The sequence below is a fragment of the Schistocerca nitens genome, chromosome 1 (assembly GCF_023898315.1).
Source record: "Schistocerca nitens isolate TAMUIC-IGC-003100 chromosome 1, iqSchNite1.1, whole genome shotgun sequence".
NCBI classification, from domain to species: domain Eukaryota; kingdom Metazoa; phylum Arthropoda; class Insecta; order Orthoptera; family Acrididae; genus Schistocerca; species Schistocerca nitens.
Window position 1 is genome coordinate 793,382,025 of NC_064614.1, and position 14,169 is coordinate 793,396,193.

At 43.9% G+C, this 14,169-nt stretch overlaps 1 protein-coding gene across 1 annotated transcript in view; it reads left to right on the forward strand.

Moving 5' to 3' along the window:
• LOC126237118 (uncharacterized) overlaps window positions 1-13,748 on the forward strand; it is a 34,694-nt gene extending 20,946 nt beyond the window's left edge. The window contains exons 2-3 of the mRNA XM_049946939.1: window positions 7,187-7,360; window positions 13,141-13,748. Of these exons, the coding sequence (XP_049802896.1) occupies window positions 7,187-7,360; window positions 13,141-13,328 (362 nt within the window). The 3' untranslated portion in view covers window positions 13,329-13,748. The remainder of the gene's footprint in view (window positions 1-7,186; window positions 7,361-13,140) is intronic.
• Window positions 13,749-14,169: the final 421 nt, after the last annotated feature.

Below are 14,169 nucleotides of genomic sequence, written 5' to 3' on the forward strand. Positions count from 1 at the left end.
CCGCACTGGCAGAATGTTGCTTGATACCACGTACTTATACGTTTGTGACTATTACAGCGCCATCTATCACAAAGCGAAAAAAGTGGCCCAACTAAAACATTCATATTTCTTATTTCTTTATGTAATGCACGAATATGTAATAAAAATGGGGGTTCCCATTTAAAAAAACGCAGTTGATATCCGTTTGACCTATGGCAGCGCCATCTAGTGGGCCAACCATAGCGCCATCTGGTTTCCCCCTTCAAGCTAGACGAGTTTCGTTCTTTGTATTTTTTTCGTTTGATTCTTATTTCGTGAGATATTTGGCCCGGTCATGATCAGTGGATCACCCTGTATATTAACCGCTGCTGCAAGTACGGCGGCATTCTCGCTGTGTTTGCTCCACCTCATGCAATAGTTTTATTTAAATATTTCACTCGGCTGAAGAGTGGCGGATTGTGCCGCTGCCAGCCCTCCGCTGAGCATATAGCGCAGGGAAATGAAATCACAATAAAAGGAAAAAAGTATGACAATGCATGTCATTAACTGCGCCATAAAACCATATGAAAGGAAGACAAAGTCTGTTGAAATACCAATTTTATATTTGTTGTGGACTATATTCTTCCACATATCTCATTATTCATGTTTTCTTTTGCTTTTTGTTGCCACTAGCCGGCCGGAGTGGCCGAGCGGTTAAAGGCGCTACAGTCTGAAACCGCACGACCACTTCGGTCGCAGGTTCGAATCCTGCCTCGGGCATGGCTGTGTGTGATGTCCTTAGGTTAGTTAAGTTTAAGTAGTTCTAAGTTCTAGGGGACTTATGACCACAGCAGTTGAGTCCCATAGTGCTCAGAGCCATTGTTGCCACTAACAGATTCGATGACTTCCCGACCACGATTGTGCACTGTCACATTATGCAGATGATGACATTTAGAAAACTGATCAATCCTGACGAACAACTTGCTACGACTCTCATAACATTTCATGACTCTCGTAGCAGCTTTTAATATTGCACTTTTCAGTAACTAAATGCTGTTTACTGTAGTCGTAGGATATTACCTTTTATGCAGAAGGCATTTTTTTTACAATTGAAAATCTATAATGGTTGCTATTTGGTGTTTGTTATATCAAGACCACGCATTTGAACCACTCTGTGAACATTATTTATCTCAAACAATCAATGAAGTAGTAGCGGCATTCCCAGCTCCATCTTTATACTGCTATTAGCACAGGGCCAGCTCCGGGGATTTTGCCGGCTCGTGCAAAAATTTCATGCGCCCCCCCCCCCCCCCCCCCGTCCATGCGTTTTCAGACATGGTCAACGTTTTTACATTATCATTCGTCTATCTTATTTTCACGTGTCACATTTACCATTACGCCATTTTGACGTGAGTACGTCTCTAAGATTATAGCCACGTACATAGCACCAATCGGTGGAACAGAAGTGACATATTCCTTAAAGCAAGTATTTACAAAGATATTTACCTTCACACTCGGTACTTACTTCGTAGCAGTCCACAAGGACAAAGAAACAATCGTACACATGTTCACTGCACACTGAATGATTGTTCAGTGTAGCACTCAGGAATGGTAGATCGCATACGGTGCCAGTAGTTGCAAAAGGCGCGAAACGTTCAATGAATTCCTAGCAGGAAACGGACTATAGTATGTGAAATAGCGCCTCCAACAATGTGTTTCTCAGGCAGGTGACATTCGGCCTTTAGACAAAACAAATTGGGTCAACTGAAGAATGGGATACAACCCATCGGCTTTGATCAATGACGTCGTGTTTTAGTCATAGATAATAATCTGATTATTATGTATTAGCGATCCACAGATAATAAATCGATTATCTTCTGTGCCGAAGCATCATAATCGTAAACAGAAATGACTGTGATATTAAGAGACAGATTTTTTTAGCTTGTGGTAATTTTAAATTATTTGTGTATATGTTTTGAATTATACCTTTGATACTGAGGCGTTCCAATTGCTGTTTCCTCTGCAACTGATTCGTATCTTGTACTTCGTAGGGCAACTTCTATAGGTCAACTGAAGTACAGAATACAAATTTGATGTTTGTCTCATTTTTCCCTTCGCTAGTACTATTCATCAGCTGATACTAGGCCTCGCAATGGCGAAAAAACCGACATGCGTAAAATTTGTAGTTTTTGTCAATTGAGGTACTCCACACTGCTTCTTTTGCTTTCGCTACCACTAGTATCCTGCCCTTCAATCAATTGAAGAATATGATACTAGGCTTTTCTATTGCGAAATAAGTGATATACGTAACATTACGTTCCAGATATGGATGTACGTGATGTATGCCCACAATCAGTTTTCTCAGAACTACAATTGTCTGTTTCTCAACATTCGCCTATGATTTAAATCTTTCCAATGCGTCATCTGTGGTAATTTGTGACGCCATTGGTCAAAGCCAGCGGGTTGTATCCCATTCTTCATACTCTCAGCAAATGCATGTCTATCCTGCAAGAAATTTATCTCACGTGAATGAATGAAAAAGTATGTCACACATAAATAAACCAAAACTAAAATTAATGACTTACGTAAGTTTACACACTTACGTTATATAACAGATATTTTCTTTGCTTTGTCATCAGCGAACTTCTTAACGATTTCGTTGAAATCCATACATTCAGCTAGCTCGTGTTCGATCGACACCGTTGCCAGCCCCCACATTCGTGTATGGCCAATTGTTGACCTCAGGTACGTTTTGATCAGTTTGAGCTTCTAGAAACTTCCTTTGTCTTGCTCCTGTCACCGGTTGTGTTAGCATAATTCTCACAGCTACTCTTATGTTGGGTGCAAAGCCACACTCTTGTGTGAGTTTCGAAGTTTTAGTTGGTATGCTTGTAGGTGTCACCAACATTGCAACCTATTTAAGTTCATTTTTAAAGTCGAAAAGACTGATGTCCCTATCCTGTCCATGACTAAAACTGTTGCACAGTTTGTATCACTTGTAATTTTTTTTTTCAATTTAAAGAATAAAATCAAGGCTGTTACAACGGAAAGCATATAACGAATAGAAGTTACATCGTATTGCACTCTTTATTTCTCGCTCGAACTTTCCACTATTTCTCAAAGGCAGTCGCTGTGTGGTAATTTGTCGCTTTGTCGGTAGCTGCTGGCCATGTCCGCACTTGACCATTTAGCGTTAAAAATGATACGGATTCCCTATATTTCCGGTTGATGAGCCTAGAATGACCAATCAGCACCAGTTGGATTTTGGATGGCTTGAGCTTTAACCCTATATCCTGCACTCATTTTGGTAGTGCACACAGGTCAGATTTGAGATTCTCGATCGAAAAGTGATCGTTGCGCGGGCAAATTTGGGATATTCGATCAACAGGCGACAAGTGCCTATGCACGGGGACGCCAATGTATGGGATGAACCATTTCCTGTAATATATCAAGTGTTGGAACATCAAAAGACAAAAAGTAATGATAAATTTTTTTTCGTTCAATCTCAGTTCTCTCAGCAAGTTTTCGTGAATGGTCTTTGACGCTCCTTCAATCAATTTTCACCCATCTTTTTCTCTGCATACAACACAGTAGAGCAAACATCACAGTAGCAGCATTTTTATTGCCCAACATTCGGAACCACATGTAAATTCCGTGGCAACCTTGTCCGAGCAAAGGCAGACCCAAATCGTTTACCACTGTGTGGCCTGTGAAGAACAATCGTTTCTGACATAGTATGGCTAGTGAATCGAGTCGTCGTACAGAGTGCTCGCGAGGACGTCAGCTGTGGAAGGAGCAGACGCACAAGTCCTGAAACAAAAAATGGTCAGATTTTCTGTTACGGAAGTGTAGTTTGAATTCAGGTGAACGAACATACGTATTAGTTACAAGTAAGAACCAATAAAGAACCGTAAGCACTCGATTCTCTCTAACTTTTGTCGATCTTGGATGTTGATATAACGCGGTAACTTCGCTTCTTGCTGCACAATAACCATATTAATTCATTTTTAAATTAACTTATTTCTGCCACTTTCAAAATGGTTCAAATGGCTCTGAGCACTATGGGACTTAACTTCTGAGGTCATCAGTCTCCTAGAACTTAGAACTATTTAAACCTAACTATCCTAAGGAGAGCACACACATCCATGCCCGAGGCAGGTTTCGAACCTGCGACCGTAGCGGTCGCGCGGTTCCAGACTGAAGCTGCCAATTTAACGTAATTTTTGTTATTTATTTATTTCACTATCGCGATTTAGGCTGTAGAGCCACTTTGAAGTGTAAGGTGAAAACCGAAACCAATGAAATGAAATGAAATGTCGTGTGGCTAGGGCCTCCCGTCGGGTAGACCGTTCGCCTGGTGCAGGTCTTTCGATTTGACGCCACTTCGGCGACCTGCGCGTCGATGGGGATGAAATGATGATGATTAGGACAACACAACACCCAGTCCCTGAGCGGAGAAAATCTCCGACCCAGCCGGGAATCGAACCCGGGACCTTAGGATTGACGTTCCGTCACGCTGACCACTCAGCTACCGGGGCCGGACACCGAAACCAATAAATCATATGAATAACGAAGTGCAAAGCTTAATGCGATAACATATGATAAACGTAATTTAAGGAACATTACCTCAGTTTTAACCTTGCACCTGAAAACGTCTCTACAGCCAAAGTTGCGAAAGTGAAACAAATAAATAATAAAATCGTATGGTCACATGGCGGCAGTGATTGCGTTTAAGAAGTATATTTGACACAATTCCCCGAACGGACAAATCATCTACATCTACTATATAGATATTTCGCAAGTCACCGCACAGGACGTGGCTGAGGGTACGCGCTACCAGTAGTTGTCGCACACACAGCGAGGGAAAAACGACTATCTGTATGGTTCCCAAGCCCTAATTTCTCGTATCTTATCTTCGAGCTCCTTACGCGCAGTGTATGTTGGTGTCTGTAGAATCGTTCGGTAGTCAGCTTCAGATGCCGATTCTCTAAAGTTTCTCAATAGTGTTTCTCGATAAAAACGTCGCCTTCCCTCTAGGGATTCCCGTTTGAGCTCCCGAAGCATCTCCTACCGGTAACGAACCTGGAAGCCCGCCCCTTAATTGCTTCTATATCTTCCTTCAATCCCACCTGGTAGGACACCAAACACTCGAGCCACACTCAAGAATATGTCGCACTTGCGTCCCATATACAAGTGAACCACCCTTCCCTAAAATTCTCCCAATAAACCGAAGTCTATCATTCGCCTTCCCTACCACAGTACTCGCATGACGTCATCAAGTGATGTATCAGTTCTCTAAAGAGTGCTGTATACTAAAGTGAATGGAAGCGAATGTGAGTGAAGGAGTGCAGAAGCTATCCACTTTTAACGTTTCAGCTGTGTAATTGATCGCTCTGGCCTCTGGAGTGCTATTTATAGGCACCACGTTTTGTAATTAAAATGCTTTTGTAATTACAGTTCCGAAACTCCTGAATAAAATTCTTGCAGCTGTCACAATGTACGTACTTTTTGCCATTTCTTCTGTCGAGCTTTGTTTTGATGTGATTTACACTACTGGCCATTAAAATTGCTACACCACGAAGATGACGTCCTACACACGCGAAATTTAACCGACAGGAAGAAGATGCCGTGATATGCAAATGATTAGCTGTTCACAGCATTCACACAAGGTTGGCGCCGGTGGCGACACCTACAACGTGCTGACACGAGGAAAGATTCCAACCGATTTCTCATACACAAATAGCAGTTGACCAGCGTTGCCAGGTGAAACGTTGTAAGGAGGAGAAATGCGTACCATCATCTTTCCGACTTTGATAAAGGTCGGATTGTAGCCTATCGCGATTGCGGTTTATCGTATCGCGACATTGCTACTCGCGTTGGTCGAGATGCAATGACTGTTAGCAGAATATGGGATTGATGGGTTCAGGAGGGTAATACGGCACGCCGTTCTGGATCCAAACGGCCTCGTATCACTAGCAGTCGAGATGACAGGCATCTTATCCGCATGGCTGCAACGGATCGTGCAGCCACGTCTCGATCCCTGAGTCAACAGTTGGGGATGTTTGCAAGGCAACAACCATCTGCACGAACAGTTCGACGACGTTTGCAGCAGCACGGACTATCAGCTCGGAGACCCTGGCTGCGGTTACCCTTGACGCTGCATCACAGACAGGAGCGCCTGCGATGGTGTACTCAACGACGAACCTGGGTGCACGAATGGCAAAAAGTCATTTTTTCGGATGAATCCAGGTTCTGTTTACAGCATCATGATGGTCGCATCCGTGTTTCGCGACATCGCGGTGAACGCACATTGGAAGCGTGTATTCGTCATCGCCATACTGGTATCACCCGGCGTGATGGTATGGGGTGCCATTGGTTACATATCTCGGTCACCTCTTGTTCGCATTGGCGGCACTTTGAACAGTGGCTGTTACATTTCAGATGTGTTACGACCCGTGGCTCCACCCTTCATTCGATCCCTGCGAAACCCTACATTTCAGCAGGATAATGCACGACCACATGTTGGAGGTCCGCCGGCCGCGGTGGTCTCGCGGTTCTAGGCGCGCAGTCAGGAACCGTGCGACTGCTACGGTCGCAGGTTCGAATCCTGCCTCGGGCATGGATGTGTGTGATGTCCTTAGGTTAGTTAGGTTTAAGTAGTTCTAAGTTCTAGGGGACTGATGACCACAGCAGTTGAGTCCCATAGTGCTCAGAGCCATTTGAACCATTTTTTTGTTGGAGGTCCTGTACGGGCCTTTCTGCATACAGAAAATGTTCGACTGCTGCCCTGGCCAGCACATTCTCCAGATCTCTGACCAATTAAAAACGTCTGGTCAATGGTGGCCGAGCAACTGGCTCGTCGCAATACGCCAGTCACTACTCTTGATGAACTGTGGTATCGTGTTGAAGCTGCATGGGCAGCTGTACCTGTACACGCCATCCAAGCTCTGTTTGACTCAATGCCCAGGCGTACCAAGGCCGTTATTACGGCCAGACGTGGTTGTTCTGGGTACTGATTCCTCGGGATCTATGCACCCAAACTGCGTGAAAATGTAATCACATGTCAGTTCTAGTATAATATATTTGTCCAATGACTACCCGTTCATCATCTGCATTTCTTCTTGGTGTAGCAAATTTAATGGCCAGTAGTGTAATTTTGAATTCAGGCAGAACTTTGCTGGAAGCTTGCTGCCGTACGTCAGTTGCTGACGATGGACTTGTGTTGCAGGTTGCTTGCTGCTGGTGATGGCGGAGGTGTGCAGGGCGCAGCTGTGCTCTAATTGCGAGTGCCTGCCTGAGCCGGTGTACCGGCCGCTGTGCGCCCGCCAGGAGGGTACCGGCAAGTACCGGGGCTTCCGGTCTCTCTGCGAGCTCCAATGCTCCAACCGCTGCCGCAAGAACAGTAAGTGCTCCGCAACCTGCCTCCTAGGAACGGCGGTTATCGCTGAGACAACCGGTTTCGTTTTAGGATATATCTGTTTTTTTTTTTTTCAACACGTTTGACCGGACTGTTAAAAACGCTCAAAGTAACAGGTTTCTGAAGTAACCAATTCTCGGTTTTTTATGAAATTTTTTCCTGTAATAAATGTAGAACTCGAACAAAGACTGAAAAATTTGGACTGCCTCTCTTTCAGCATACATGTAATCAAAATACTAAATTAAATGAGCAAATGAAAGAAAACTTAATCCGTCCTCCATTTGCTGCTTTTCTCTGAAAGTGACAGGTGGATGACTTCTACAAAAGTCACCAGTATTCTCTCGTAGATGCTAATTTTTTGAAACTCTGCTCAAAAGTCATGTTGCAGTCGGGGAGCATACCACTATTTGGACATTAAGGGTGAAAACTGTGGTTGAGGCACTCTATTTTTCGTGTTAATTTGTCCGTTTTCAAATGCTACAAGCAGAGAAAGGCATGTTATGTAGACGCAGGCAGCAGATCAGCTGTTTTCTGTTTTTATTGTAACTATGAATGAACTGATAATTTTAAGTTTCCTCCTTACATTACGTCACAAATTTGTTGTGAGTTTCACCCATTTTTTAATCTTTTAGAGCAAGGAAGCATTGTACTTCATTGATACCGCACTTCGTAAACTAATCCCAGACTGGAGATGGGATAGTGCCATTCTGTAATACAGTTGATATCCGACGACGATAGTGAGAAACTACGAATAGACCAGATGGGGGAAGTTTTGCACACTGTATGGACACGCATACCAACTAATAGGTCACACCACATTATAACACGTATATCATTGTCACGGCAATGTTGTTCCAATTCTTATGCCACGTGTTTGTTGCTCGTTTCTATCACCATTGTTGTTAAAATAGCAATGATAGGTTTTGCCATTTTCTGTGATAACGGAATATTTCAAAGCAATGCAAATTTTACGAATAAAAATTACTTGTACTTTAAAAAAGGTTTGTTTAAAAACGAAAAAAATTTAGCTCTGCTGCTATGGCTATTTGACATTTCGATTTTTAACCGGGTTATTAGTGAAAAGTAAAAATACCTGTTATAACCGAGACCAAACAAATACCGAAAAATACCGGTTATTCGGAACTAAAATATTGCTATCGGTGTTAACCGGTCAATGTTTCCATCCATACTGCGTCCTCCTCAGTATACTTTAGAATACATCGTAACTTCACGCAGATTTCGGTAGCGTTACGGCAACCTCATACTACTTTTTACCTTAAACGGTGCAAACTGGACCCTCATAGGATCGCTTAATTCTCTGATTGCCTGTGACAAACAGTTAAAAAACCCTTTTTTTCCCAGCAACGGGTAGCTGAATGATGTTGAAATTTACGGTTCCTTGGTGGTGGAAAACATTTAAGGGTTTTAACCCTTTTCGCTGCTATGGGCTTGTATACATGCCCTGCTACGGCTTTCGCCAGGTATTGTTGGCATGTATATGCGCGCCACTTTGGTTTTCATTCTGAACTATGGATGTCTGAATGCGTCCCAAGCCGCCGACCCCCCCCCCCCCCCCCCGTGCCCTTAGCGCCAGGATTTCACCCGGAACAAGTCCCGCCCATTCACCCCCCTCCACGCCTATCCATAGTGTGAGGCCCTCCCCTAAACAGCCGCCAGTTCCACAAACTGGAAGCTACATCAAGGTTGTTATCGTCACAGTCCAACACATGTTACACTGTGATGAGATTCAGTAATGATAAGAAATTTAAGTTTTCCTGGATAGTAATATAATATGAATGTGCATTATTAAAGAAATAAAAATATTTATAGAGAATTGAAAGCATCGCCAGCAATAGAAAACAAAAAACAACGTGGTGTTATTTAAGGGCAATAATGAAAAATTTTCAACAACTAATTCACTTATTATAATACGTTTATTTGAGGGAAACAGCAGAGCAAACATACAGTGCGAAAACAGTGGTCTTGAATCTGTCATGTCGGTAGTAAAGCCAAGGATGCAGTCGACTAACTCAGTTGTCTAAAATCAACATTATATGGAAATAAGTGAAAATCGTTTTGTTTACGGTATGTAGGCCCTCATAGTAGCTCACGAAAATTAAAGAATATAAGAATGCCATAAAGTAGAAATGCCTAATGAAAGCAGTAAGATATTTGCTTATATGCCATATTTCGTTAGTATTTGCATGGGTACTGGGTGAATTTTAACTTGTAAATTATTCCAATGCCATACCTGCTCATTATAAACGAGGTTACAAAGAATTGTGACTGTTTCTGTGTGATTAGTGACCTATATGCTGTTGCAAACGTCTCTGGAAAATAATGTGTCGTTATTCTGTTTTTAACCAAAAGATTTATTAATTTCGTAAATATCATTCAAACCATTTTTTAAAAATAATAATGTGATGTGTATGTTTGTCACAGAGCAGTTATCGAGGAAACAAATGCTGCAGTGTTCACAGCTGTAAAACGTCCTTCACGTTGTGCTAGTTCTTCTTCCACCCGTAAGACTTTTCAGCAAAACTATTCAGTGAATAACACGCAAAAACAGCTTGGATCGATCTAGCAGGAGCAAAGTAATTTTGATGCCATCTGGAAGTATAGTGAACATTGGCGCTTGTTTCACATATACTGTCTGAGTTCTGAAACTTAAGTGTCAAGTATACTGTGGTTCCTCTTTCTCCAAGCAAATTATTCTTTGAGGGTAAGTTTATCCTGTTTTAGTTTTGGGTGCTTTTTCTCACATATAAGTATGTTTCCTCATAGGCTATTCATCTGAATACTGAGTTCCCGTGTTTAAAGAATTCAGTGCTAAATTGTTTTCTCTTATGTTTGCTGTGGAAGTACCTGGCACAGCTGAGGCATTGTGCACGTTTTTTTGTAACGTAACCTGGCAAAATTTAAGACCTAGCAAAATATTAATTTAACATTCACTCCAAGTGCAGCTCAATGCGGTAAACCACGTGGGTCAACTGAAACGATGCCCAGGCGCCGAACAAAGACCGGGGAAACCGGGGGTGAGTGGGGCGGGACTTGTTCCGGGTGAAATCCTAGCGCTAACGATTCCTCCCGCCCCCCCCCCCTCCCCGCCCCCTCTGCTGCAGACGAGTTACTTTCAAATCTCGGTTAATAAAAATTTCGAATACACTCCTGGAAATGGAAAAAAGAACACATTGACACCGGTGTGTCAGACCCACCATACTTGCTCCGGACACTGCGAGAGGGCTGTACAAGCAATGATCACACGCACGGCACAGCGGACACACCAGGAACCGCGGTGTTGGCCGTCGAATGGCGCTAGCTGCGCAGCATTTGTGCACCGCCGCCGTCAGTGTCAGCCAGTTTGCCGTGGCATACGGAGCTCCATCGCAGTCTTTAACACTGGTAGCATGCCGCGACAGCGTGGACGTGAACCGTATGTGCAGTTGACGGACTTTGAGCGAGGGCGTATAGTGGGCATGCGGGAGGCCGGGTGGACGTACCGCCGAATTGCTCAACACGTGGGGCGTGAGGTCTCCACAGTACATCGATGTTGTCGCCAGTGGTCGGCGGAAGGTGCGCGGGCCCGTCGACCTGGGACCGGACCGCAGCGACGCACGGATGCACGCCAAGACCGTAGGATCCTACGCAGTGCCGTAGGGGACCGCACCGCCACTTCCCAGCAAATTAGGGACACTGTTGCTCCTGGGGTATCGGCGAGGACCATTCGCAACCGTCTCCATGAAGCTGGGCTACGGTCCCGCACACCGTTAGGCCGTCTTCCGCTCACGCCCCAACATCGTGCAGCCCGCCTCCAGTGGTGTCGCGACAGGCGTGAATGGAGGGACGAATGGAGACGTGTCGTCTTCAGCGATGAGAGTCGCTTCTGCCTTGGTGCCAATGATGGTCGTATGCGTGTTTGGCGCCGTGCAGGTGAGCGCCACAATCAGGACTGCATACGACCGAGGCACACAGGGCCAACACCCGGCATCATGGTGTGGGGAGCGATCTCCTACACTGGCCGTACACCACTGGTGATCGTCGAGGGGACACTGAATAGTGCACGGTACATCCAAACCGTCATCGAACCCATCGTTCTACCATTCCTAGACCGGCAAGGGAACTTGCTGTTCCAACAGGACAATGCACGTCCGCATGTATCCCATGCCACCCAACGTGCTCTAGAAGGTGTAAGTCAACTACCCTGGCCAGCAAGATCTCCGGATCTGTCCCCCATTGAGCATGTTTGGGACTGGATGAAGCGTCGTCTCACGCGGTCTGCACGTCCAGCACGAACGCTGGTCCAACTGAGGCGCCGGTGGAAATGGCATGGCAAGCCGTTCCACAGGACTACATCCAGCATCTCTACGATCGTCTCCATGGGAGAATAGCAGCCTGCATTGCTGCGAAAGGTGGATATACACTGTACTAGTGCCGACATTGTGCATGCTCTGTTGCCTGTGTCTATGTGCCTGTGGTTCTGTCAGTGTGATCATGTGATGTATCTGACCCCAGGAATGTGTCAATAAAGTTTTCCCTTCCTGGGACAATGAATTCACGGTGTTCTTATTTTAATTTCCAGGAGTGTATATGTGGCTCATTGCGTGCTATCATTTGATATCTTGAATCGTATATGAGATATGACGATTGTTATGACCACATGATTCGCGATACGCAAGGACGTGAATGTGCGCTTCGCACGAGGCCGTCCTTCAGCAATAAAACTCAATAACTCCAAAAAGAAGTGAGATATCCTTCTGATCTCAGCTTTAAATAAAATTCAAGTATCTTTTATACATTTTGTTCACTGCAATGTATGAGCTATAATCAGTCATATGCAAAGTTTACGCATTGCGTTTTTACTTCGGCAAAATTTAAAAATTTTGCGACCGATCGGACTTCACGTTCCGGATAGCCTTCGTGTATATGGAAGACTATGCCCAGAAGCCAGTAGTTTTCTCACCTTGTCGAGGACTGCTGCAAAGACGGTGGAATCGTCGGTTCTATAGTACTTTAGAGTTGCAAAATGATGTAGTATGTTGTCCAACAGAAGTTTACTCCAAGTTGTTACAATAGTTTCTTTTTTGTTTACCTTTAACTAAATTATAAATAATCTGCTGAATTTGTTGTAAGCAGTTAAAGTCAATAAATCTTTCCTACCATCCATATTTATCACATCTAATGGCCTACCCCCTTATCACACATCGCCACACACAAATGTTCCGCACGAAGCATTAAATATGGTCGAATTGTAGTTCATGTTTCTTGACATTGTCAACGTTGGAGATAAGCGATCTCTCGTAATTTTTAATTAAGGATTAAAGATCCTCGACGTCAAGATCTCAAATAAATTTTTATTTCGGTTACTAGTTTCAGCTACACACGAGCCATTTAGGGTCATAAAAACATTCTCGATTAGTGTAATAGTCATAACGGCTTAACGCGTCGTTCACATCTTTTATAAAATGACAAAATCCATACGGAACGTGTAGGGAAAATAACTTTACACTGTTCATAACCAATCAAATAGAGCGAAAGTCATAGAAATAAGGCTTTACACCGTTAAAACTTCGTAACTACCACATTGTATTCGGTGTTTGTAATATCCCAAAGCAGAGAGCGTCACGAGTACGTTATTAGAACACCTTGTAATAAAAATTTACTTACGACCTTGACCTCGAGGATCTTCAGTCCTTAATATAACAATTTTAGTTCGTTTGTGACATATGTTTCGATTTCCACTGATTATGTCATTCTATTTTGAGCAGAGTACATGTTCGTGGCTCAACAGCGCTGTGGCAAATACCTGGCGAAGTTAACCAGCACGACAACGTCGACGACACCGACGTCAGAGGTGGACTCGGGGGGCGGAGACGGCCAGCCAGTGGGTGCAGTTGAAGAGGGCAGTCTGCTGGGGCCTCTGGTGCACCTGCTGCTGGGAGCGGCGCAGGGCTAGAGAAGGGTCTAGAGCGCCCCTTCTAGCTCAGAGGCAGCTGCTCCTTGGCGCGTAGTTAAACACGCCGCGACGTCATGTGGGAAGGCCGACTGACTGTAGGCACCCAGCGTCCCGCTACTACAAGGAGGAGTACCAGCAAGTGACCAATTCAGCGTAGGCACTCCAGATAGGACGCTTTACTTTTTCAAATATGAAAATGTGATGGTGTTCTATTTTGGATTGGTTACTGTTAGGTGTGTGACTACAGCAATAAGGGCATATTTTCGAATCAATATTGCCGTACGCTTAGTACAGACAGTTGTTCTAATCAACTAGATTCGTGTGCTCGAAACAGAATAAAGTACAAATCAATAAAAAACTAATCATTGTGTATATGTATATTATAGTTCTTTGTCAATAAATTATTAACTTCAATATTCATATTGTCTTTGTTTGTTGAACAGTTGTATTCTTTTTCCTGAACGGAGAATAAAACTACCCATGAAATATTCCAGTTACTCCTCCATTTTTCAATAAGTATCGCTTTTCAGGCAGCAAAATAAGTCCTAATGTACAGAGGATACAAAATGTAGACTGACTAAACAAGAAAAACCTTTCTGAATAAGAGAAATTCATCAAAGTCGGATATAAATTTAAGAGTTAGCAACTCTTTTCTGAGTGTATTTGACTGGAGCGCTGCATTGTGCAGAGGTGAAACGTGGACGATAAATGTAAATGTCGTGTGACTAGGGCCTGCAGCCGGGTAGACCGCTCGCCGGGTGCAAGTCTTTCGATTTGACGCCACTTCGGCGACTTGCGCGTCGATGGGGATGAAATGATGATGATTAGGACAACACAACAC